General features: G+C 44.6%; 4 protein-coding genes across 13 annotated transcripts in view; 2 read left to right on the top strand and 2 right to left on the bottom strand.

Annotated features, from left to right (window-relative positions):
- The window catches only part of LOC122577854 (hemicentin-1-like), a 175,623-nt gene that overhangs the window by 84,946 nt on the left and 63,746 nt on the right, over positions 1–26,931 (bottom strand). Inside the window, exons 1-2 of one of the 2 annotated variants that reach the window (XM_043749560.1) lie at positions 19,362–19,493; positions 18,132–18,268 (exon numbers count right to left, since the gene is read on the bottom strand). In XM_043749560.1, the coding sequence (XP_043605495.1) occupies positions 18,132–18,189 (58 nt within the window). In that variant the 5' untranslated portion in view covers positions 18,190–18,268; positions 19,362–19,493. Of the gene's footprint in view, positions 1–18,131; positions 18,269–19,361; positions 19,494–26,931 lie in introns of those variants that run through there. The other variant, XM_043749569.1, reaches the window with a different exon arrangement.
- On the top strand, positions 19,507–22,180 carry LOC122577926 (regulator of chromosome condensation). Of its 4 annotated transcripts, none has more exons than XM_043749643.1 (6): positions 19,507–19,648; positions 19,804–19,887; positions 20,232–20,611; positions 20,694–21,060; positions 21,147–21,419; positions 21,527–22,180. In XM_043749643.1, coding segments are annotated over exons 1-6 (1,296 nt in total). In that variant the 5' UTR covers positions 19,507–19,647; the 3' UTR covers positions 21,718–22,180. The 4 variants fall into 4 exon arrangements, with proteins under 4 accessions (XP_043605578.1, XP_043605571.1, XP_043605596.1 ...); XM_043749636.1 differs by having other exon boundaries at positions 19,550–19,696; XM_043749661.1 differs by having other exon boundaries at positions 19,555–19,696; positions 21,558–21,699.
- On the bottom strand, positions 22,164–23,190 carry LOC122577980 (mitochondrial import inner membrane translocase subunit Tim10). Of its 3 annotated transcripts, none has more exons than XM_043749782.1 (2): positions 23,085–23,190; positions 22,164–22,790 (listed from the first exon to the last, which is right to left on the bottom strand). In XM_043749782.1, the coding sequence occupies exon 2, from the start codon at positions 22,614–22,616 to the stop codon at positions 22,341–22,343; it is 276 nt and encodes a 91-aa protein (XP_043605717.1). In that variant the 5' UTR covers positions 22,617–22,790; positions 23,085–23,190; the 3' UTR covers positions 22,164–22,340. The 3 variants fall into 3 exon arrangements, with proteins under 3 accessions (XP_043605717.1, XP_043605699.1, XP_043605708.1); XM_043749764.1 differs by having other exon boundaries at positions 22,993–23,153; XM_043749773.1 differs by having other exon boundaries at positions 22,989–23,149.
- On the top strand, positions 23,492–26,070 carry LOC122577940 (G patch domain and ankyrin repeat-containing protein 1 homolog). Of its 4 annotated transcripts, none has more exons than XR_006320441.1 (3): positions 23,492–23,822; positions 23,918–25,174; positions 25,318–25,458. XR_006320441.1 is itself a non-coding variant. In XM_043749690.1 (3 exons), the coding sequence occupies exons 1-3, from the start codon at positions 23,957–23,959 to the stop codon at positions 25,823–25,825; spliced, it is 1,389 nt and encodes a 462-aa protein (XP_043605625.1). In that variant the 5' UTR covers positions 23,829–23,956; the 3' UTR covers positions 25,826–26,070. The 4 variants fall into 4 exon arrangements, 2 of the variants coding, with proteins under 2 accessions (XP_043605625.1, XP_043605611.1); XM_043749690.1 differs by lacking the exon at positions 23,492–23,822 and adding an exon at positions 25,656–26,070 and having other exon boundaries at positions 23,829–24,967; positions 25,339–25,546; XR_006320439.1 differs by lacking the exon at positions 23,492–23,822 and having other exon boundaries at positions 23,829–25,205.

Here is a 26,931-nt window from a genome sequence, read left to right as displayed (position 1 = left end):
CGCATCGTCAGCTCTGTATGGCAACACGACGGTACCGCGGGACCACGCGTGCAACCCGACACACGTCTACGGCTGTACCGAAGCCCGACGCGTGCGTCTACCACACTCCGCTCTACCATCCAGCCAGCAACGCTCGCCAGATTTTATATGTTGCAACCACGACGACCGTGTACGAGCGCGATTCATGCAGAATTGAAAGGGTGCATGACGCATCGGGCGCAGATAAGTAAAACGGACCGAACCAGCCCGCCGTTGTTGTCTATACGAAACACGGCCTGCGAACCGTTCGGATAAATCGCGATACGACCGCCTTCGCATCGACGCGATTGTCCGGCCCAGCCTATCACCATCGACGTCGATAGCTTCGAACGGACGTGCTACGTGTTTCATCGGCGTGTTGGCCCGATATTCCTCCTCCAAATTCTTTCGAGGTGCTAGCCACGTCGAAAACGTCACGGCACCAACTAACCACGAGAGCTTCGAATCCATTCGATGCGTTCGCGCGAAATCCGCGATAATTCCTACGATCGAACGATCGAAACTTTCCGATAGGGGATTAAAATCGAGATACTTCGGATTATAGAGCTGCATCGAGCCTAGAGAGGTTCGTTCGTCGGAAGGAGCGCGAACGCAGGCGGTGCAATTTTATTCGGAGAAACGAAGAGAGCGTCGATCTGTGGAAACGACATCGGAGCAGGACAGAACCAGCGAATGCCGATGTCGTGGCTGACCATGTGCCGAGGCACGGCCGGTAACCGCGCCGGTATAATTTGAGGTCGAGCACGGATTAAGCCGTTCAATTTCACCTGTACGCGACGAGCGTTCGCCTGGCTGGCTCGCATCGAACCGCGTGCGAAACTACTCGCGCGTAAATCTTGCCCCGCGAAGACAAATACGCGCGTGTTTAGGGAAACCCTAGCGGAAAACGCCGAGCGGGAATCTCAGCATGTGTCGTTGAGCCTTTTTGCGACCTTCGACCAGCGAGATGCGACGGAAAAACTCGTCGTCGACTACTCGCTCGTAAAGCCCGAGCGTTTCAACTTTTATCGTGGCTCCGATTTGTTCATGCCGGGGGTCCGGGCGGGATCGTCGCGGAAAATAGCCGTAAACCTGCCATGACCGTGAACGAGTCGTGGAAAAAACGCGACTGCAATACCCGGCAAGGCGAGAGAAAAACGAACTCTGCCCGGGATCGTGGGTTTCCGGCGGACAGACTCGAGCCAACGGCCAGGGAGGATGGAAAAACGCAAAGGTGTGCAGGCATAGCGGCGTGCAAGTTTCGCGCAGCTTTTGTGCACGGCCGTCGACCAAAGATAAACAACGGCGGAGGTGGCTCGTTCGTCGTTAAAAAGTTTGAAAAAAATTGCACGATATGGTGTGAGGCCGGCTGAAAAAAGGAAACAAACGGCGGTAGAGAATCGAAAATCCATCCACCCGCCACTTCTACCTTCCAACTTCTTCTCCCTTCCACCGACCTTAAAAAAAAAAAAAGAAAACGCTGGAAGCAGGAGAACATGGACGCCTCGAGAGAAACGACGGCGTAAGAACGCGGTGAAAAACGGCACGCGAGAGAACCGTACGCAGCTTACTTTCCGTTTTCCTTCGTTTCAAGCGATAATCGTAGACGCGTGCGTAAGTATACGCATGTCGGATAAAAACTGCACACGGAAGGTAGTTTTTCGCCGAGAGTGCAGGGTTCTAGGCATCTTTTCCGTGAACGGTTGCTGAAACTCGGCGAAATTTATTCGTCTGCACAACCCCTTAAATCACACGCCCCCTTATGGGAACGCCGGTACCAAACCCCCAACACTTCCGGCTGCTTCGATGCAGCTGGGGATGGCAACCATGTGCTCGCCCCAGAGTCACGACGCACCCTTTCGCCATTACCCCCTCGTTCCATTCGCCTATCCTCGCGCCAAGACACTTCCCCGTCTGGTCGGAGGCAGCGGATGTTCCTAGACTCGGCCGTTTCTGCGGGGAACAGCGGCGCATATTTTATTTTCGAAGCCGGCTGCATTGACAATTTGCAGCGGTGTTATGTAAATGCAGCGTCACGTACGCGCACCACGACGCGCCGCTCTTTCGCTGGTGGCGAAGAATAGGAGGACGAGAAGAAGAAGAAGGGCTCGAAGAGTGAAAGAGAGAGAGAGAGAGAGAGAGAGAGAGAGATAGGGGGAGTTAGGTTAGAGGAAGGGGCAGAGAGAAAAGACGAACGAGAGGGAAAAGTTTTGTCGAGCGTCGATCGTTCGGAAAAATGCAGCGGAATGCTCTTCGACGATGCGCTCTCCTACTGCGAGGACGCGGCCCGTTTCTGACACACGTCTCTCTTTCGGCGAACGCTTTTAGCGCGCTCGTTCCTTCTCCACGTCGCACGATTCCGCACTCCATCGTTCCCGCAGGCGGCGGCGTGGGGAACGAACGATTGAAACGTTTTCGAGAGGATACTCCAGGGACACGAGATCCTGAAAATCTTGGAGCTGCTTGCTCGCGCGGAAACGATCGTCTCCGGAATCGAACGTCCGCGTATTACGCGAGGAAAAAGCCGGTGCGAGAATGATAAACCAAGAATTTTGATGAAACGAACGTGGCTGGTACTCGACGTAACGCGGCGGCTGATTTAACAACTCGGTTGCCACGAAGTTTTATATTAACGCGATACCTAACGGTTGACGCGAGCTCCGTATAGTTTCGAGCCGTGTTTGCTCGTTATTGCCAATTTAATCGAGAATTCGATGAAAATTTCCCCTCGGCTGATACTGAAAATTACGTATACGCGTACAAATAAATATGCAAAATATGGCGAGCGACAGGGAACGCATAGAGAATTAAAGGGATCCGAGCGGAAGAGCGAAATAAACGTTAGCAAAAAAGGAGGACGACGGGGGAGAGAGACTTGTAACGAGCGGGAGAATATGTTAATCTCGAGACCCGTGCTATACATATGGAAATGACTAGCGTAGAATCAGCGCGGCAATGCGTCGCCCGACATTCTCTTTCAACGAATTTCCCTGGGAAAAGCCTGGAAAGCTTCTTGCGCTAGGATTTTTACGTGCGACTCTTACATTTTTCAGATTGGACCCGTCACGTATCCGCTGTCGGACGAACTGCTTCGAATTTGCAAAACGACGCTCCGCCTACCGATTTTCCACGCCGCGGCAACGACAACGGCGAATAATTGCCGGGACATTCGGTAATTACTAATTTGACAAGTATCGACCGGCGGATCGTTTAATTACCGGTGGGATAATCGACGCGTCGGGCCTGGTCGCTCTCGGGGCCGAGCGCTTCGCGGCAGGCTTTTCAAATTTTTTTAAAAGCCTTCCCTCGTAATCTGGCGAATAAAGGGACGGGAAGGAAAGGAAGCTCGGGCTCGCGCAACTTTCGCCCAAGTACCACGAATTATCAGCGATATTCGGGAGTTCCGTGGAAGAGCGTAAAGGCGGAAATGCGGTTTCCTCTTTGGTCCAACTTTTTCGCCGTAGCTGCCCGCTTTCCTGCCCTCTCGATTCGTCTCTACTTTTCGTATTCGCCTCGAAAACCGGCGCGCCTCTTCTACGCTCCTGCTACCGAGATCGATCTCGCCGGACTCCGCGCCGACGACTCGACGCCGCGTTGGCCGGACTTTTAGAACATCTTCCACGGACTTTCGTTCCGATGAAGCGAAGCTGACGAAGAATCTCGCGTTGATCGAAGACGAATTTTCATAGCGAAGTTCCATTCTCGCCTAAATCGATCACCCGCATATGCGAACGATATACGAAGCTTCCTTACAAATTTTTAACCCTCGGTGTACCGCTTCGACATCCTCGAATATCTTGCCTTTAAGGTTTCCGCCCCAGCTCTGAATTCTTCAAATAAATTCCTCGAACGATCAAGCTATACGTACAGATGTATATACGCGCCGTGTGTACGTATACGTAGACACGTGAACAAAATGGAATATGTTTGCGCACTTGGACCGACAGGATACAGTCGTTTCGGGATGGCGCATCGACGTCCTCGCGCGCGTCAGGAAAAATATCAGCCCTTTGTTTTTATATAGAATGGATCTAACCCACCCGTATGTGTCTAACCCCCGCACGGTTCGATTCAGCTAGGCACCTTCACCGGGAACGATGTCGCATCCCTCTTTGTAGCTAGCGTCCTAGGGTGTACACGAGTATCCACCACCTACCCTTCTGGATACTTTACCACCCTTTGGCTGCTCGTTGCCATTTTCCTTCGGTTTCTCTTACCCTCGTGGCGGACCGATACTCGTAGTCGTCGCAAGCACGGAAGTTGGGAACAATGTTTCAACTGCGGGGTGTTTGGAATCGTGAGAGGATCGAGAGGGTGAAAAAGCCCCGGGGGCGGCAACTACTCGATAGCGTCTCTACGGTGTACGGATAACGTTCAACAACGCTGTCGGACGACGGCGACGATAACGTCCGCACGACGCGTTATTCGCGCTTCTGGACGAAGCTTCCGGTCTCGCGAGCAAAGAGGATTCGCGGGTTTGAATTTAATAGCGGCATATCCGGTGCAAGCTCTTTAAGCCGCTAGACGGTCGGCTTGCTTTAATTAAATTTTGTTTTCGCTCTCGAGAAACTTCTTCCAGCTGTTTTGTTTTTTTTCGGAACCCATTAAAACTTCCCTCTCTCCTCGCTCCCGCCGGGTTTTTAATTCCCTTTCATTTGACTTCTTTGAGATTGCCTGGCCGTGCGACCAACGCTACTACCGGCGCGCACTTGCACAAAGTATCCCAGACGATTCTGGCCGCGAGATTAAAACGAAATCGCTTTGCCGGGCAGCGCGATCTTTCTTTTTCCTTTTTTTTTTTTCTCTCCCCTTTCCGCCCTCATAGACGCCCAATAATACTCCGACAAATAGATCGCGCATCGTAACCAGAAAATTTTCCACCCGAGCTAACTCGTTTTAATTAAAATCAATTCGCGTAATGAGAACTTTTCACGAACGGCGATGCTCGATCGGAAGGTGGCGGCCGTTTCGTTCGCGTGTTTCTCTTCTCTGGCTAAACAAGCAACCGCACTGCAAACGATCGAGCACGAATTCCAACCAAAGATCCGCATAATTTTCCAACCGGTCAAAGTCTCTCCTGCGAAGAGATATCCATAGAAACTGTACGACTACGAGATCACCATTTCAATTCCAAACTCTCTTTCTCTTGCCCGCGGTGCTTTCGCTCTTTCACCGAGAAAGCTTTCACCGGTAAGTTTTCGCCGAAAAAGCGGACGAACAAGAAGAAAACAAAAGGAGAAGAGAAAAAGGAAACCGCGGGTTATAAATGACACGAGCGGAACGCGGGTAGGCGCAGCAGCAAAAATCAGACGGCAAATACGTACGTGTACATAAATATGCAAGAGGCAGACGAGCGGTCGCTCGCCGCTTCGCGTGCGCTAAACGGCGTGGCCGAACCTCGCATCCCTTCGAAGCTCGCGTGATTTACGGCCCTGTACGTGACTTCCTGTTGACGCGATCCGCTATCGTCGATACGAACCGTCGGCTGCTCTGTCAGACGACAAAGCGCACTCGACGAACTACGCCTCCGACGGTCTGCGAATAACGAGATGTAATCGAAGGAAGAGACCCCTTTGCCACGCTTGCACGAATCCACTCGATATAGTCTTTCGACGAAACGTCTTGCTTCGACGAAGACCGTTACGTCGTCACGGGTTTCCTTTGGTACGTTCTCCTACGTTCGTGTCAGGATCTCCCGTGGCGCATACGGTGTTTCGTAAACGCTGGAAAGTTGGAGCGTGAAATTCACGCGATGTGATCGTGGACGAGTCGTGGATGCTTGGCTCGAACGAGTCCGTGTCTCCGAGAGCGATACACGCGTGGTAGTTTAATCTGGTATAGTGGCGTTGGGAGACGGATTGAAAGGAAACGATCTCACGTCCGGCGCATCGCGTCGCGGTTCGCGCTCACGTTACGACGTCATAAATTTGCCACCCGACACGTTAACCAGGTCTCGTGAATCGCAACACCGCCGCGACCTGGCTGCGTTTTCGCGGATTTCGCTCGAGTTCATTGCCTTGCCGCGAGTTTCGGCCCTCTCTCGGTTATATAGACTGGTCACTGACCAGCCTATGACCGCCCAAAGTCTGCCCTCGACATGCAACGAAAACGCCGTGGAACGGTGAAAGACGCGAACCAGGAACGGCCGCCGCTTTGTCTTGGCGTATTGTTGCGCGACTGGAAGCTGGAGAAAGGAACGAGACGCAATTAGAAGGAGGGAAAGACAAAAGGGCGCGCTTCGCGAACCCAGGTTTGCTCATTGCGTCCGAGAGACTCTCGACGAAACAGCAACGGTATATCGGGTTAAGATGCCAATTACTGAAATACCGCTGACCGCTCTTCGTCGAGTTAAAATTCACTCGCGACAACGGGACCACCGGCAAGGCACGATGCTTCTTTTCTAAGAGCGGGCAATTACCGCTAAGAAGACGCGGAGGGAAGATTCAGCGACGGAGGTTCGCGCGGAAAACGCAAATTTACGTCTGCCTCGTGTCTTCATTTGCTCATCTAATAAAGCGAATTTCGCGCGGCTTTGGGTCGTTACCGGTGCACAGCGGAACGGAAGCTAATCCGACCAATTAGCGGCATACCTAAATTGAATTCCGGCTCGATTCCAGGTACCGAGATTCATCGGTTCGTATAGCTTTCGCCGTCTTCTCCGAGCTTCTCGATGAAGACGATGTTTCTTTCGCGCAACAATCGCCGTTTCCTCGCAACGGAACGGACGAGAGGGAAAATGCGAGTGAGGAAAAAAAAAGAAGAAGAAGAAAAGAACGCGAACAAACGAAAAACTAACTACTCGAGGACACGTGCGGAGTTCACCGAAATTTTCGTCCCGACGGGATAAATGCAGGAGCATCGTCTGGAAACTGTCGGGAAACGAGAATTGGCCGCTGTATGGAGTATCATCTTGTTTTCCCGAGGATGCGATATAGCTGAACGGGAGTACCGACAGTTTTTATTTCAGAAATATTCTTCATTAAGGCTGGCTGTGAAAGTCAGAGAAGCGAGCTGTGTCGGTGGCACGATAATGTTGCCATCCTCGAGACTAGAAAGCAGAGGACGTTGATCGGCGTGTCGTAAAGTTTCGAAATGAAAAGCGCGGATGAAAGACGACCGGTAGAACCGCTTTTTCTTCGGATCGCTACACAACGCCGCGTTGCCTCGCGTCCATTCCCACTCGATGGCTAATTAATATTTGCCGGCTGTCGGCTATCGATTCCCTTGGTGCACGAGAGCGGGCAATCGAGCGTTACGCGGACCTGTCCCTATCCGCGCAGTGTCTAGTTCCTCGAGACTCGTTAATCCGATACTCCGGGATCGTCAAACTTTCCAAGCAAAGCGCTTGTGCACGGATACCGGCGACAATGCTGATTTACACCCCACGGGAAATGAACCGTTTAACGGAAGACGGAGTGCCGCGAGCAGCTAGCCTCGGCCGCGAAGCTGAAACGACTAGATTACTTGCCGGCCAAGTTTCGATTGTTCTTGTCCAACGGTGTATTTCCTAGAATTCCCGAGCTGTCTGTGTGATCAAGGAAAATGCGAACCAGCTGGCGATAAGTCGACGCTGTGCATCGTCTAAACTCGCCTAAATACGTTCGAGTACCAACGTGCCACTTTAAAAGATCCACAAGGATAAGATTCGACGAACGTCTGCTAAATCGCGGCAGCGGGTTATACCGCGGCTTCGATCGATCATACTACGCGTTCTTAACTCAATTACCAGGGATCGAGCCTGGATGCTGGATTTCGAACGACGTCGAATTATCGCGGCTGGCATTCGGCGCGAGGAACATCGAGATAAGGATGATGCGCGGTGTTGGAGAACCGGAGGAACGGTCCTCGCCGCTTCCTTTGGTATTATTGCCTTCCTGTAATCCGAACGAGCCCTTGTGGATGCAATTTCCTCGTCAGCGGAATTGTGAAAAAAAAAAAAGAAGACGGGTCGTCCCGATCTTCCGGTTTTTCCTCGTTCCGCCAGAAAGCTCGGTTGATCCGCTTATCGGTAAACGCTGTTGTCGTTAATCTCGCGGTTCGACGTATCCTCGCATTTCCTCGATATGAAGGGAGCACGACGGTCATCGGGCACGATTTTCAAAATTCACGCTGCTCCATTCCACCCGAACTCGGATGTGACGCAAGAAACGCACAGGTGTTGCCTGCAGCATACAGCAAGGGTTTATCGATGAACGACATCGCGTGATTACCGCTATCTGCCGTGTCATAGACAGGCTACGATTGTACCGATGGAAATTTACATAACACTCGACGCCGGTGATTGGGCTACAGGGACACGAGATTTTATAGAAACTGCGATCAGCGTGAACCTGCCATCCACGTCTACCCAACCCAACCGGCACGTCCATCGTGTAGTCGTTTTTGTAAACCTCGTTCGAGCGTAATTCTTTTGGCCCGGTTCAAAAATATTCTATTACGATCGAGAACCGTCCCTTGCCACTGGCGAAACACGTGGCAAAAGAATCGCTTTGAACATCGCACTGATCGATGTATCCAGGCGCTTTTTACGCGAACGTCCATGTTCTAACGGACCGAAACGAAACACGTATCGAATTTTCGAAAGGTCACGAAGCCAGCGAAAGTCGGGGATGGCCTGGGCTTTTCCCCTCTCGATGTTTTTGCCGCCGATGTATGACTGGCCGCGAAACGCCTATTCTCTTGGCGAAAAATCGCTCGATAAACTTTCGACGTGGAACACGTCCAAGAGAGAGAAGCGTGTCGCTCGGTTTCGACCCATATCGCGAGAAAGTCGGCCAAATTGAATGTCGGAGCGAGGCGTGGCGAGGCGAGGAGGCGATCATTAGCCAGTTTATCCCGGTCGCGAGAGGCAGTCAGCGGCGCACAATGCCTCTGTCCCCGTTCATGCGTGGTAGGCGCGAGCGGGAGCGAGCGAGAGCGAGAGGGATCGAGGGACCGAGCGCGAACACGTGTTCCGAATGCGTCGTTTGGCTGGGATAATCGTTCGCTCGGAAAACAGACGTTCCGATAATCGACGGAACGCCGTTGCGCCCACACTTCGCAACCCCGGCATCCCCGACAGCCCCGACAACCCCCATTGTCACAATATCGTCGCCAGATTGATCCGCGCCGATCGCCGGAACCTGCGCTCGCCGCTCCCAAGTATACGAATCTTTCGCAATCGCTATTCGTGTCGCCGTGATCAAACAGAACGATCCGCCAGCAACGTAGTGAAAATAGAAATAGAAATCGTAACGTCGTAAATCGCGACGAGCAACTAATCGAGTCGGGCTGACCGGAAGGTTCCGCGCGGATCGAGCAGTTATTTTATTTCAACGAGATGGTCACGAGAGAGAAAGAAAAAGAGAGAAAGACAGGAAGACAGAGAGACAGATAGAGACAGAGGGAATGTTTCGAACGAATAAATAAAATTCCACGGGGAATATAAAAGATCGAGGCCGAGCAAACGCGGGGGCAAACAAACAAACGGGCTCGCGCCGGGTGACAAAAGTTACAACACTCGCTTGCCTGCCCACGCTTTCGCTCCCTTCGACCATAAAACATCGTTGCATTCGGTCGATTTACAGAGCTTTGTAAACTCGCGACTCACGCGAATTTCCGCAGTCCACGGCGATCAGAAAGAATTCGATTAATCGACGCCGAACGTTCCTTTTAACGCGGGTCTGCAACCGCTTCGACCAACCTCCGACGTAATTTCATTTCTGTCCGATTCCTCTCGCGGTTCCAGCGTTGCTCCGCAACTTTGTTGCGCCACCGATCGATCATCGGTTCGCGTGGAAAACGGAAACGCGAAACGTCGCTGCATCGTCCGGACGTCGTTGTCGACTTTCATTGCAGCTGTGTCCGTCTTTCGCGCGTGCTTCTGGACGAACGAGAAAGAGACCGACAAGCGATCGAAAGTTCCCGACGATTTCACGGTCCGTCGATATATCGATCTCGAGCCGGTGACGAGTGTGTCGAAGCGAAACGGGGACCGGATGCAAGCCACGCAAGAGCAAACGTTAAAAGGTACGTGCACAGCTCCAAACTTCCAACCAGACGAGACCCAACGAACTTAAAAATTTATACGATTCGTCCAGTCGCTGTCTTCGATTCGATTTGCCCACTGCCTGCCCGGAAACAAGCTCGCTCGACTGCCACCGATTCCTCGTATTTGCCAAGAACAGCTTGCCGATGCGATGGCACAGCTACTCGCGTTCCTCTAACCCCGAAACGCGGGAACGGCCGTTTGTTTCGATCAAACAACACGGTTCAATTGCCTCGAATAATTTCTCGCTACTTGCAATTCGCCGTTACCCGTTATCGTTATTCTACGAAAACCCGATCGATTCGATTCCTGTTACCTTGGAAAATGTAAATGCCCGGCAGTGGAAACGTCCGATGAAACGAGGGAAACAACGAGACTCTTCTATTCGGGAATACGATTTCGATATAGTAAGGTCGCGGCTCTTGGACCGCGAACAACGACGTTTCAGCAGGAAGCAATCAGGACCAACCGGATCATCCGATCGGTTGACGCTGCGGCGTCAAACTTCCAAACGCCGGTAAACATCTAACGAAAAACGATTCGTCGAAGAACGAGGGCTGATGATTGAAAAACCGCCAGCTGAACCAACTTGATCGGAGAACGTGAAAATGGGATTGTAATTTTATCCTTTTTGTGCGAACGTTACGGATCGCGTATGTTGAAAGATAAAAAGGAACGTCGCGGCAGATGCTCCGCAACATTCAGCCGACGCTCGTCTACCAGCAAAGCCTTCGACCTAATTAGGAGAAAATTAATCATCGTATTGTCTGGGAAAAATTATCGGAGGAACGAGATTCCTGGAACACCGCGAGGAATCCGCGTTCCCTCTGAGACAATACCGACTCGACTTTCTACCACGATCCGCCAGCTACTATCGGACAGTTTACGAACCTTAAAAACTTTATTACTACGTTAATTAGCGCGCGTTATTCCACATTCCCTTTGCCTGCTGCGAGTTGGCCACAGTCGTCGTTCAACGTCGTCAACGTGGCAAATTTTTAGATTAGTAGCTAAGACACCTCTTCTTTATTTCATCTCGACCGTTTTATCTCGCGTAGAATTCCGCCACGTTTCGACGACGATGATTCGCGTGACTTAACGAAAAGCTAGTTCGGAGCCGGATTCGCGAAAAGGGAAGCAAGATACCTGGCGTTGATTTCGACGGCCAACGAGACCCAATTCCTCGAGAACTTCTCGCATTAATAATTCCATCGCGCGTTAGGAATTATAAATCACGGTGCCACAGTCCGGCGCGCCCTATTGGAAATGTTTGAAATTCCCGAGCTTTTCGAAGAGGATGTACTTGAACTGCATAGTTCGGCCCACGTGATTCTTTATTCGCCAACCTCGGTTGTTTCGTCCTCCCACCGACAAATTCCTTCGAAAGTTTCGTAAAGCGGACTTTCGGTATCCCCGTCGTCTGTTCACGTGTCCAGGATATTCTTTGACGGGCGTTACACGTGCACCAGCCGTCCGTGTCCTTTCACGTAAATTTATATAACGAGCCCTAATTTGATTCGTATCGCGTACGCGATTAATTAACGATAACGTTGCGTCTATCATCGGGGATGGCGATTAAGCAAAGGGGTAGACATCGATTTTGAAAATTTTGCACCGTTCTATTTTTGAAACTGGCTATGTGAGAGAAGACAACCGTATTACGCTATACCCCGTGAGATTCGCGTTCCTCTCGCCAATTGACTTTCGAACCACGAACAACGCGTACACATGGGTCGATGCAATCGCGTCGAAACGCGTTAAGGGAAGATGAAAAATCGTTGCGGCTCGTGCTGGCTTCTAGATCGCGTTACAATTTGAAATTGCACAGAAGGTTTCGCGTTCGTATAACAGGAGACGATTTCCATCGACAACACGACGGCAGAAGCGGCAAAGGGAGCGGGCGATGGTCGCGTAAACATGGAAAAACAGTTTTTCAAAATTGTCGTAATTCCCAGTGACACGGCGCAGGCTAGCGCAGCTGTTGCGGTCCCAAACGGGAGTTGGATGCACATACAGACATAAACTACGACAGAATGTGCTACAACCTCCTAGCGAGAACTTTAAATCCCGCAGCTACGCCACTACGTAAACTTCCTTGCCTGCTTTAAATCCACCTACCGCGAGTTCCTATTATCTTCGCGCAAACGTTTGCTCCGTTACGAGATCGAAGTTTCATGCCTCCTGCTTTCGCGCCGCGTGATTTTTCCCCGGTTTCGGGGGAAAAAAAAACTCTCAACTCCGACGGATGATCTGCAACTTTATCAACAGAGCGACGGACTATAGTCAGAACCGAGTCGGACCGGGAAACTTCTTCGTTGCGTTCGCACCGTTAGCGTTTCAAGCGGGACACGTTTTCAGAATCTGATACATCGCGTCTGTCGATTGTTTGCTCAGCTGTTACGGCCGAAAGCACGTGGCGCAACTTCGAAACTACAGTTACAGTTTCCTTGGACATAAACTCGTATTGCGACGACCGAATCTGTCCGGAGAATATATATCTTGGAAAGGCGCAACACATCGGGCTAAGGATATAGCCGGAACGAGGGCGAGAAAGTACGGAGCGGGAGAAAAAGGCAGGCGGAAAAAGAGACGAGGAAATGGAAAACAAAGTACGCGATCGAAACATTTCGTCTGGATGCAGGCGTTAGCCAAAGTCGAACGGCAAACTGCAAGTTACGATCGACGTTTGCGTCGTCGACGCGGTGACTTCTGATTCGCCCTCGTGCCGTTATGTGCTGCTGCAGTCGAGAGTTGCTCGTTTTTCGCTATAAAACCGCACTGCACGTAAAAAAAAGAAAAAAGGGTACAATCCCCCGGGACAGACAACTATTTTACGAGGCATCCATTTGAATTTATTTACTGCAAAGACATTTATCGACGTTGTATCGTCCACGTGACGCGCGTAGCACGCTCTCTTTCAAAATTACCTCCAACTTCGTAAAAAGACATTGCGCTATTCGCATTCCTTTCGTTATCGGGTCGAGCGAATACTTCTTTCGCGATGAGCAGGGAGAAAAACGTCGGATCGCGATCTGCGCGGGAAACGTTCGCGAAATAACGCGGCTGAGAACCAACGCCGTAGAAATTTCAAGATAATTTTCGTTCTGAGAGAATCCTACGATTCTTCCGCTACTTATCTACAGCGAGATGGATTTTGTGGGATGAAATCGCTGCGATCCGTCAGACCGAATTGATTAGGATACCGAGCGCGACCCTTGGTGTTAATGCTCCGATCGGTGGCACGACTTGACGGTTTAATTTACAACATCGTTATACACTGTGCGGATTTGCCATAGAATTTCTACCGGCAAGAGGCAAGGTATTTCATCGCATTGGGAAAACGAAGCAAATAACGCACGCAAATCGATAGAAGCCGCGACAATAATGCTTGCCGCGTAAACCGAACAAGCCGTTTAAAACCGCTACTTGATTAACAGGAAAGCCTGTAGATCCGTCGGTATTTTCTGGCATGGAAACACTGTCGACCACCACCGCCGATATCGGCTCGTGAAAATCAGAATCGAGGATTACAACGTGTCTCATTAAAGTACAAAGAGAGAGAGAGAGAGAGAGAGAAAGGGGCGGGTAGACAGAGAGGAATATAGATTTTCCTATTAACATTAACGGGCTAAACTCGGTTGTCCGATGTCCATGGAGGCAAGGACAGGTACCGAGAGTTCATTAGAAGGAAAACGATCGCCCTTTCGATTCACGAAGAACGTTGTTCGTTTTATCTCCGTTTCAAGATCCAGGCTAATCGGATACAAGATTGCACGTCCGTGGGGGCTGCAGGCTCGAACGAATACGAAACGAAGCAAGAACCATTGCCGACGAGAGAGCACGGGATGCGATTGTTCCGAGCGCGTTTCCAAGACGAGCGTAGCAATTACTTAAAAGCTTCCAATTGTTTACGAACAGAATGGCTAACTGGGGAGGGGGGGGGAGTTTATGGGATTCGCACTCCCAACAGGTGGCGATGGCACGAAGCGAAACACGGCAGGCCGCGCGACCCCTTTCAGAAAAATCATTCTAGCTCGCATTAGACTTTCAAATTGCCGGACAAGCCGGATAACGCCATATTCCACCCTCGGCTCCCGTATAATTCACTCTGCTACCAACGTTCCCGGCCATGTAATTGTTTCCAGCGTTTCCGACGCTGCGCGTTTCCAACTCACCGGCCACGCGGATATTTTCACGACTCCGCACGAAAGAGAATCGAATCGGCCGGCGAACCAAAATCGACCAACGAAACATCAGACTCTTCGTTACCGAGTTAACTCGACGAGATCCTGTCGTCGGTCGTCGTCCTACAGTTTCAGGAAGGAACGACGCGCAGTCACCAGAGGAATATGTCCGTTCCGCGGAACTAAAGCGGGCAAAGACAGGCTACGGCCTATTAAATGGCCCGCGTCGCATCCAGAACAAAGGAAAAGCCACCCTCCGACGACTCGACGGAGATACGCGCATTCGGAGAACGAAATTCACGCGAGCAACTAACGCGAGAGTAAAAAATCTGCAGTACGAGGTGGTCTTCGCGAATGCACATTCCCCGACCTGGTTTAATCAAACTTTCAACCTACGTACTCTTTCGGCAAGGTTGCGTCGCTACTCCCAAATGCAACCGGGCACAATCTTCTCTCGATCGAGTCGGTTCGATGAAAGCGCAAGAGCATCGTGGTTCTTGTCATCGTTCGGAAAATTCAATCCTGTTTCGAATCCTCTGGGACGCGCATCTAATGTCCTCCTGTTCGCGTTTCGGATATCCTGTTTTAAAGCGCTGCTCTCGTCGAGAAAAACAGCGAACTATGTTCGATCTCCCACGCGAAATCGTATACCGACGAGAACTCGTTTCGATTTCAACGTGAGCTGCTAGCTCTGAGCATTCTCGCGTTCTAACCTTCGAACGAAATGTTCACGATCGCGAGTTCGCGAAAGGAGAATCGCGATCGCGATGACTCGAAGAAAATCAGGACAGAGATATTTAGAAAAAAATCTGGAAAATTGCATAGATTGAAAAAACAGGACCAGCAAAAGCGGACTTCGGAACTGGACTTGAAACTACCAGGACCGGTGGAAAATCACGGCTAACTCCGTTTCGTGGTCCCATCCGGCTGGCCAGCGGCCCGTTTCATCACTCTGCGGCCAACTTTTGACCTATATTTCCTCGTGCGAGAGTTAATACTCGTTAACAGCAAGGTACTGGCACAAAGGCTATTTTGTCATCCATGCGTGGCCGCAAATTTCCAACAAAATCGCAGGGAAAGTTGTTCGAGCTGAACCTTCTACCTGTCGTTCTCCTCGAATTCGTATCTCGTATGGGAAATTCCAAACGACAGAACGTAGCCAGCAAATCTCGTACTCGAGCCTCGAGTTGTTTGACGATATCTTTCTTAGAGGTTGGCAGATTATCGACGTTAAAAGCATCCGGACAAGTCGAACAAATTATTAGAAAACGTTGGATAAGGGGAAGAACCGCGCGTAAAAATAACTTTGGCTCGATGGAACACGCGATGGATGTTTTCTGAGAACACAGTAAGTCGCGAGTCACGGAGTGCTCTTTTACCAAACGGAAAAGCCGCCTTTTTCTCCAAAAAGAACGAGATTCCCGGGAAAAACGCGAAAGCGTTCGGGTTCCGTGGCAGCGAGGTATCGATGGAGGGCCGCGAACAAAATGTTTGCCGAGTCAACGGAACGTGTTTTCGTGCCACGTCCGTTTTCTCTCTTCCTTTCCTTCCTCTATCGATCAAAGACATTAAAACGCGCTCTAAGCTGGTTAATGTTTAAAAGACACCGAGCCTTTTCGCCATACTTTCCATCGTTCTCCAATCGCCGGCACAGGGTTGTCGCGTCTGCCCTTCTACGAAAAATCAACTGGGTTGGCTGCGAGAAAGTTCGCGCAATCAACATTTTTTAACCAGAAAGAAAAACACAGCAAGAAGAGACAGAAGAACATAGCAAAGGCGAAGTTTAGCGGCGAAGAAACTGGAAGAAACCGAGTATCAACGCTATTCAAAATGCAATTTGAATATTCGAATCGAGCTTTCGGTTGCTTTCTTCGGATAAAACGAGACGAACCAACGGATCAAGGGAAAGACGGGAGACAAGTTGGGAAAAGCTGAAGCGAGCGAAAGAAAACGAAAGAAGGAAAAAATTGCCTCGGCTAATTGCATGAGATATGCGATTGTTTCATGCATATTCAGCGAGTTCTCCTATTCCTACCAGTTACACCCTTCCACCCTGTGTCCTCCGCTCCCACCTACTTGCAAAGGTCTCCTTTCTTTCCACGTTGTTTTTCTTTCCTAGAAGAACAGTCGGCTCTCTCCCTCTCTCTCTCTCTCTCTTTTTCTCGAGCGAGTAATCCGATCCTAAGCCGTGAATCGCGTCCTCGATATTAATTGAGTCCGCGATCTTTCCCTGCACGAATCGTACGCACCTGCTACTAGTTTCCTTCGACTCTTAACTCGCCGCGATTCGCGAAATATACATTTCTCCCTCGCCATTGCCTCCGGTTAACAACGTTTTATCGTTGAATGAAAGATGACTCGAATCTCGACGAACGAGGGGATACTTGCAGCCGATTGCCGTTACGAACGACCGATGGTTTCTCTGGAAACTGGTCGGCACCGGCACTAATCGACGATAAAAATCAGAGAACGTAGAGCGTCGTTCTGCGGTGAGGAAAATCGAGTCGACCTGGTCGGCACCGCGATCAAATAAAATAAACTTGCCAACTTCCATTCGACTGTTACGCCAGATAGACCGCAATATTCGCCGATCCTCAAAGTTTCGTTAACGCGGAAACATTCTCGGAGAAATAGAATTTCGCGAGACAGGCCGAACGGCCGAAGCTTCTCATCCTCTTTCCTCTGGACGATTATCGAATTCCCGGGAACGTTATCTGGACCGTGGCGTCCATCCCGTGGATTTTCCACCGATGTTGATCGTACTTTCAAAATATCGGCAGGATGATTGATAACTGGAGAAAACTGGGTTGTGGATTTATTTTTTCCCACCTCCCCCCTTTTTTGTTTCCCTGTTCGCTCGGTACCTTTGTTCGTACTTTCACAGACCGATTGCCCATTCGCCTTGCCCCCGCCTCTCTACATATTTATACGAGCGACTATGGCGTTTCCTGGTTTTTCGTTTACCTTCTACCATGCGTGTTTCCCATTGCCACGTCGAATTTGAAATCACGTTGTACGAAACAAAACTTAATAATCGCCTTGTTCCGACTGCTGTAATACAGCGAGACGCGCCTTGTGTTTATTCGCTCTCCTCTTTTGTAATCGTTTTCTTCTTAGGTTCTACCTTCGAACGAACAGTACGACGAACGCGAAAAATCGAAGGAAGAAGGGAGGAGCGAAGATAGGCCTGGAATGAAAATCAAGTTCTCAAGTTCAAATGCAAAAATCTCGAGAATAGTCGGCGTCGATTCAAACGATCTCGGTGCTGAAAAGAACTGGAAGATTTAAAAAGCGCAAAAATACGTCGAATCTGTCCGCATTCTTCGCCTTTCCTATTACCTTCTTCCCACGATAGTATCGTACTTCTTAAAAGCACGTGCAAGCCTTGGTAAAACGACGCGCAGCTTACCGCATTTAGGAAGCCACTTAACTCGATTCAGAGAATTCAAGCAGATCTCCGTGCATGGTCGAGTCTATTCGATTCGATTAAACACGATCCCCGAATAGATCGTGTCGAACGGAATAAGTTTGTTCCCGAGTAGATGCAGCTTCGCGCCTAAGATTTAAGCTGCGACTCAACAAGTCTTACGAATTGGACGATCGATGCACTGCGCTGCAACCGACGGAAACTTGCAAATTCGCGTATTTATCGCTTACGACCCGCATGCTTGGCACCGAGTACCGCGATAAATATTTTACGAATACGTCGTACGAAGATGCGCGAATTTCGACACGCGCGATAATCAGAAATTTTAAACTCTCGCTGTTCGCGTGACGCTTCATCGTCGAAAGTTTCGCTCTCGTTTGAAAGAAGAGAAGAAGAGAAGATAAAAGAAACATTTCGACTTTTAGCAGGATATCGTACTGGAAAAGGAATGTTTTTTTTTTTTTTTCAAACTCACCGCCAAGCAGGATGTGCACGAGTAGCGAGAGAAATCTGTATTGGCGCACTTTCGTCATGATTCTTGATTTTTCTACATGAACTGCTTTCCTCACCGTAAAACCTTCGACTGTCCAAACTGGTGCAATTTGTTCGTTCCTTTAAACGTAAATTAAAAGTAAACACAAAGCCGGAAATGTCGGAATTTTTTTCGATCGCGATCGAGTATACGTAAAGGATTGCGCAAACCGTATCCTTAGGACGTAAAGGAAATAAAAAAAGAAACGACAACGGGGACGCAATAAATCGACGAGTCGAAAGTGTTTGAACGGAAAAGACCGTTCAACAGAGAAATTCGACGAGTAGTTGCGCGGACGAAGTCTCGGCTTCGACTGGCGCGCACCAACGTATCTGACCCCTCTGATAACCGGCCAGCCCCCCTCTGGTTCAAATCCACCCCTCTTTTCTCCTCTCTTCCTCTTTCTAGACTCCCTCTCTCGTCGATTCTCTTGGTGCATATCGTTATCCGCGAGATATCAACCCCGACAAGACCCCTTACCGTCTGTTCTCTTCTAATTCGCAGTGTAGCGTGAATCGTGACCGCGCACCACCTTGCTTGAAAGAATTATGAATTTATCGCGCCGAATAACCAAAGGACCCGCGAGAACTTCGCTATCTTTGTAAAGGTGTTTACCAGATAGTCGCCTCGTGTCGCATCGTGCGAATTTATCGAGTACCGTGGCAAAACAAGCAATGGAAATTGTTTGCAGCAAAATCTGACTACGCATTATGTCGGCTATCACTAGTTCGTGCTATCGTTCAATTCAAATCGTACACTTAAATTATTAATCTGTACTCCACTCGGCGTTTTCGTATTCGATAGTATCCGAGACTTTTCTTCGTTTACATGCACACAATGTGCGTACACTACGTTTATTATTATCGACAAAATCAAGCAAAGAATAAAGGTAGGAAACGACTTTTTTAAATCTCAGAGGAAATTATACCCTAGTGTTACAAATTTATCAAAAAATATTTCGAATGTTACTCTATTTTACATATTTAATACTAGTCGAATTACAAATTACTTAGACATATCGTTAAAATCATCCTCGAATATATAGGAAACATTAAGCGAATAATTGAAAAGCAAAGCTATGCTATAACCCGATGATGTAAATATACGAGCATGTCGGCAACAACAACCGAATGATTACTAAATAATCGATTTTTATCCATAAGCGATTCTTACCAATGAAAGGTACTTGTTGCAATTTCAACAGTTTACCGGACCAAAGTAAACCGGATCGAAACATTTCCATTTATACGAACCGTCCATCGAAGAAGGAAGGGATAGAATTTCCGTTACGAAGATTGCGTTTCGTGCGTCGGAAGTGAGATCTATAGTTGAAAATCAGCCAAAGATATAAAACGTGACGAGTTTTCGTGTGTTAAAAAAATCCAGACATTAGCGCCTCTGGTGAGTTGCGCAACAGCCACGAGTTCAGCAGCATTGTAACTTTTTGGCGCCAACCGACAGTAAGGCGCTATATATTCCATTTCTAAAACAATTATCTTGAAAAATTAGTACGTATATGAGCGGCGATATTAAAATCGGTTGTTTCTCCATACATGACTGTCATAAAATAGGTTTTATACATATATTTGTAAACATAACCTTGATATACTTTTAGTGCCGCCAAGGAAAGCAACAAAACGACCAGCTTCGGCTCCAGCAAAAAGCCAACGGGAGCCAAAACAAATAAGGAAAAAACAAGGCAAGTTGCTATTTCTTCGATTTTAGCTAATATTTTTACGAGTATATTTTTGGCGGTGAAAAATGTATTAGCATAAAAAATCTTATTGAAAGTGCAAAACCACGAGGCACATGTGTTTAAGCAATGTGTTCCACGATCGATAATTATTGCTCCGTTTTAGTTGCCAGCTGGGAGTATACTAGTATCTTCAAAAAAAAGTTTCGTGAAATCGTCTTAATAATCTTTCTGTATAGCGGCGCGAATATTTCGTGTCCTGAGACAAATGCGGATCGGCACAAATATAATTGTATACGTCACTAAATTAAATACTGTAAAGTAGCTAAACACTTGGATGCATTTCACAGAATTAGTTGTGAAACCCGATTTACGGCAATCTGCGACTGGCGGCGTAATATTAGTATTTGGACAAGGCGATGTCGGACAACTTGGTTTAGGAGAGGAAGTTGTTGAAAAAACACGTCCAGCAACTGTTCCTGGATATCAAGATGTTGTATCTATAGCAGCTGGTGGTATGCACAATGTGTGCTTAAGACAAACTGGAGGAGTATTAACATTTGGTTGCAATGACGAAGGAGCATTGGGACGAGATACGTCTAGAGATGGTTCTGAAACTGAACCAGACTCTGTTGACCTGCCCGGCAAAGCTATTCAGGTGACAGCTGGGGATTCTCATAGTGCTGCTTTATTAGAAGATGGACGAGTATTTGCATGGGGTTCCTTCAGGGTATAATTTTCTTTTGCTTTAACTGCTAATCCACTATCGATTTTAAGAAATACATGACAAGAAATTACGATATTCTCTTTAGGATTCTCATGGCACCATGGGTCTAACTCTAAATGGAAACGAACGGTTCCCGATAGAAATACTGCCTAATGTAAAAATAGTTAAAATAGCATCTGGTGCTGATCACTTAGTATTACTTGATAAAAATGGGCATATATACACGTGTGGATGTGGAGAACAAGGTCAATTAGGACGAGTAGCTGCTAGAGCAGCTAGTAGAAATACCCGTCATGGTATGGGACCTTTATTAACTCCTGGATTAGTTGAATTTAAAGTTACTAAGAAATTAGAGTTTAATGATATATGGGCCGGAACATATTGTACATTTGCTAAAGAATATCAGAAGGGAGATATATATGTATTTGGGCTAAATAATTATTATCAAATTGGTAAGTTCAAACAAAATATTAACAAATAACACTGATTTAAAAATCATTATGATATGATTTAGTTAAATATTACATAAAAATTTTAGGCTTGAAAGATCCTGTTACTCATTTTCACCCACAAATTTCAAAAACCTTTAGTGGAAAGACCTGGAGGCACATTAGTAGTGGACAACATCATACAATTGCTCTAGATGATTCTGGTCAAGTATTTGTTATGGGCCGTAAAGAATATGGCCGCCTTGGACTTGGATCTAACTGTTTGGATGCAAAAGAATTAACACTAGTTCCTAGCTTAAGTTCCTTTAAATGTATTGACATTGCAGCAGGCAGTGCCCAATCGTTTGCTGTTACTGAATTAGGTAGAGTTTTTCTTTTGCTACCATCATAGTTTATTTTGTTGTTTCTTTATCAATACTATTATTGTCATCTTTTGAAACATATGGTATTATCATACGTCTGTATACAGGAGATTTATATTCATGGGGTATGGGTTCAAGTGGCCAGTTAGGTACAGGAGAAGAAGAAGATGTTGAGATACCTACACTAGTCAAAGGAAAGCAATTGGAAGGGAAAACAGTGATACGAGTTGCAGGTGGAGGACAACATACACTAGCATTAGCGACAATTCATCCGGTAAAGGAGAAAACTGCTGGTTAACGATAAATAATTCCTTAAATTGAAATTTGAACTGTTTCACACATGATGTGATAATAATTTGGACAACGAAAGGAAGAAGAACAATTTTCATTCTCCTTAAACAAAAATTGCACTAAAGGGGAAAATAAGAATATTACGGTATAACGTAATTTCAATATTAATATGATACTTAAATTTGTACATAATTTTTTGTGCTACCAAAAATATCATTGTGTTTATATATCGACTGAGTTTTTGATTGTATTGTTAGTTTTTCTACTTAATTATGTATTACGATGAAATAAACAATTTTCTACTTACAAATCGTATGTTAAAAAGGAAAAGAAAATCGTTTTTGTTGTACAAGACAGCAACAAATTGAATTTTTATTTAGTCAGTTCGAAATATTAAATGATTTGCTAATTATATTTACATTATTCATACTGTACAATTGAATATAGAATAAATTTGTTACTACACTTTATTTTAGTATTTTACAGAACATACAAAAAGAACTTCATTTTTCATTAAATTGCGTCTACCAAAAAGATTATACATCTCCTGAAGAGAAAGCTGTTAAATGCATAAAAATGAGATTTCTACCGACATTTATCTTAACAAATTAATATTTTATTTCATTTTATTTAACTTAATTTTGGTTGTTCTACAAATTTGCTTTCTTGCAAGGAAATTTGTTGAAGCTTTTTGCCAATACGTTCTTGTACATCCAAATATTTAGCAATACAACGATCAAGACATACTGATTCACCTTTGCTTAGTTCTGAACTGACATACTTTGGTGGAATACATTTCCTATGACATGCTGCCGTCATGCGATGAAACATATCAGTCATCATTTCTATTTCTATATCTTGCACTAGCTTCAATTGTTCTTCGCTAAACTGAGGTAATCCAGCCATTTTTTAGATAACTGCCACTTATTATCTAATGATATTTGAAATGGATAAATAATTCAATTAGCAATATCAGAATCTTGTTGAATTTGCTTTGTTTTCATAATCTGATATCTTTTTTCCTGTACACTTCTTCTTGCATACGTAAAAGCATATATTCCTATAACAGCAGATATAGCCCTGCAAAATGAAGAATTATTCAATGATGCATATGGAATATATAATAGTAATAATGATGATAATAAGTTTCAAGAAATATTAATCGTACTAAGCTTCAAATAAAAACATTTATCTTTTACGAGTCTTTAAGTAAAAAGTTAACCACCAAAGAAGACTATTACGACAAAACAGCGATTGCTATATTTTATATCAACATACCTACCATCCAATCGCTATCTTCGTGACATTTTGCAAAGCCATTCTCTTTTAGTTATTACAAAATATTCTTACATTAAAAATTAATTGTCTATATACCTGTACAAGCGCTCATACGAGTATGCGATACCTTTCACTCATGCTACTACGTGACCATGTGACTACGACGATCGTAGTACGATCATATAACATTGAACATAGACAAAGCATAGATAGAGCATACAGTGCCGGTGGAAGACAACTTTAAAAGTATTTCTAGTGTACATGACAGCATTGAATTACTTGAATTATTTCCACAAACCTTTATATATTGAAAAATTTTCTAATAATAATTAATAATATCATTGACAAAATTTAAAAAGATTAAATACTTATCATATATTAATAATTTAAATATTTAGGATATCTGAAACGGTTAGTAAATTCTATATTACATAGTCAATCTAACATCTAGAAGTATTATACTCATAGACAATTATGTCTATGACTGTACTACATACCACGGCCATATAAACAAGCCTCGACACTCATATACCAAAAGCATAGAAGAAACCATCCGAAAACTGAGTCATGAAAAATCAACATGAAAAAAAAAAAAGGTCTCGTTCTGCGCATGCGTGACATATTATGAATGCTTAAACAGAGACAGAAACATTCTGCTCATCTCTGTGTGTCTCGCACAACGACCACTCTGTTATCCTCCATGCTGAATTTTTACGACTCAATTTTCGGACAGTTTTCCCTAACGAGTGTCGAGATGTCGAGACCTGCTTGTGTCACTGTTACATACAGCGTTGAAACAGTAGAATTGAGGATAAAACTACAGTGGTTATAAAGGTAATTGTGTTTGAATGAAAAAGTTTGCAACAGTAAGCTATTTTTTAATGTCTTCAATTATTATTTAACCATTAAATACGTACGTAAAATTTTAGTGTTGATACGTAAATATAAAAACTAAACGTAAATGTGAAATGTTAAAACAAAGTAACTTTTTTTCTCATAACATCGATGTTACATGGAAAACATTCGTTCGAGAATCTTGTGAACCAACAATATCTACAGAAAAGGAAGATCACTGCTTAGGTTTTCAAAATGATGAAGCAAGAAAGGCATATGATGAAATTACAAATGAACAAAGCGATGTGACTTCACACCCAGAACAAAAACATTACAAATCAAAAATATTCAACAATCAAGTTATAACAGCGAAACAGTTTTCATCAAATGAAAGGACAAAGCACAATCAAATTGCTACAGAAAAAGTGACAATTAATGCTATATTGAAAGCAGTAGAACAAAAGGATCTAAAATTTCTATCAAAGTATGTGACGTGGGAAAATGTTAATTTGACCGATGATTTTGGTTGGACTCCTCTCATGTCAGCTGCATATTGTGGTCACTTAGATGTTATAGAATTTTTATTAAATCTTGGTGCCAATAGAAAAGCTAGAGAAAGATCTGGTCTTACTGCAGCACAATTGGCATTGAAAAAAAATTATTTAAATATAGTTGCATTGCTGAAGAAAAAGTCAGAACCCAACAAAGAACCTAACAAAACATTACCAGAAACAGTTACAAACGCTTCTGGAACAAATATTGATGTTCCATTGCAGATAAGGTCAGAGCTTGTAGGACATTTGAATAATTGCACTGATATTATCCATAAAGGTAATGATGATAGAAAAGAATGTTCCAATGAAGGTACAGGATTTTATTGTAAAATTTGTAAAGTTAATTTTTACCAAACAACTTGGAAAAAGCATGAGACATCCACACTTCATATTTTCAATAGTAAACCAAAATTAACAAATATAATGTATGGAATATCAAAACAAAATAAAGGTTACCAAATGCTTTTAAATTATGGATGGGACGAACAAGGTGGTCTTGGCCCTACAGGAAAAGGAATGAAATATCCCATTAAAACCTGCCTAAAATCCGATAGAAAGGGAATAGGACAGTCCAATGAGAAAGAATACAGAGTGACTCATTTTAAACCTGGAGATACTACAGCAGTTAATGATTTTAAAACATCTAAATCTAAGTGTTTAAATAAGAAAGACAGGGAAAAATTACTTAATAGGGAAGTTAGAAAAGAAAGAGCGCTGCGCATTGCTTTGTCATAAAGTAATATACAAGAATTTCATAAACCATTAATATTTGATAATACTTCTAAGACTGAATACAATGTAATTTGTGTTTTTTATATATCTTAAATGCGTATGTGAATTTTCTGTGCTATAATTTAGTCTTAATGATGATGTTTATTTTTGTAAAAGTATTTTTGAATGTGAAATGATATTTGGTTAGCTAATCATAATTCTTGTTATAGATGAAATTTGATCAACAGAAGGCTTTAAAACATATACAACAAGTAGAAGAAAAAGCTAATGAGATCCTTACCGATCGGCAAGAAATAATTGCCTTGGATAAAAGAAGAAACAATGATAGAGTTGGAATGAGGGCACTGCAGAAGCAGAATTGTGAGAAACTTTGGGTAACTATTGGACCATTATTGCTCAAGATGCCATCCAAAACTGCAGAGGAATTACTTGTCAAAGGTACTTCTATGTCATTCTTTTATATATTTTAATGTTCTTATAAAATAAATAATAATTATATTTTTATTACTACGTTAATTACATTTATTACATTACAATTACATTACAGATCAAAGAGAATGTAACATTGAAATTAATAAACTAAGAAGCAATTTAAAAATTAAAGTGAATGAATTGAGAGATTTAGAACTTAATCCACCTGTTCCAGGTTTAATGTTACAACCCATGTCTCATCAAGAAATGTCAGTCATAAAACAAATTTTAGGTCAAAATTCTTAAATGCATATAATAAGGATATTAAAGAAAATAATAATAATAACAAAAACTGTGCGTTAATGTTATTTAAATAATTTTAGTAATTGTTTAATTTTTTCCTTGGAATACGGACGAATTTATGTTCTCAATGTACCATGAATGTAAAAATGTATATTCTGATTTATTAAGATTCTGTTCAAAAAAAGCAACTGTATTTCGTTTTGGATCGTATGTAAATTTATATAAACACTTATCTTGCTCCTCGCAAACTATTTCTTTTACTTTTTCTAAAAATCCAATACAAAGGCTTCTAACCCTTTTTGTTGACCCTATAAAAAGCAACAAATGGAGATCTAAAATAACATCATGTTGTTAAATTATTAAAATTGTCCTGATTACTGTGATACAATGTTCTAATGTACTTTTCTTCGCTTCTTCTATTTTTGTAACAATACCTTCCTTATTTTTACCACCTATCTTTACCAAAAGGATATATGATATTTTTAATACGTACAGGATAACACTGAGCTCACCAACTAGACATTTTAAAGCTGCTATTTGATAGCCTATTAGAAAGTGCCTTATGATAAATAGTTTTTAATTCTATTGACTCAAGTTCCTTCCCTATTATCTACTTGAGAACAGATTCCATCTATTTCAGCTGCATAAAGCAAAATATTATAACTAAATTTTGACTTAAATATACAACAAAATTCTTCATTTTGGTTCATACATTTTGAAATGTCAGGATCTGTGAATGCTGTAACTTAATATTAAATAAAGTTTATATCGAATAGTTTTTTATGTTATTAAAGATAAAATGTGCAGTGGAATAACGATTTGTTTATCTGTTTATAATTTATTTTATGTGCTACCATATATTGCTCAAATTTGTAACCCAAATTCTCTCAATGTTTAAGAAAATCACTCTTTGTCGATTCACTTTCTTTTTATTTCTGTGTCAAACTTGGCATAAATATATTGTGCCTTCCAATTTTAAAGCACACATAATCCAACCATAATATCTTTCATGTGGTGTACATAACAAAGGTCTTAATATTCCTTTTAAGCAAACAAGATCAGGCTCTAACCTAATAATCATGTATATAATGTAAAAAATGTTGACAGAA

This window comes from Bombus pyrosoma, linkage group LG1, assembly GCF_014825855.1.
Source record: "Bombus pyrosoma isolate SC7728 linkage group LG1, ASM1482585v1, whole genome shotgun sequence".
NCBI lineage: Eukaryota > Metazoa > Arthropoda > Insecta > Hymenoptera > Apidae > Bombus > Bombus pyrosoma.
This window is presented reverse-complemented; position numbering and strand designations above follow the sequence as displayed.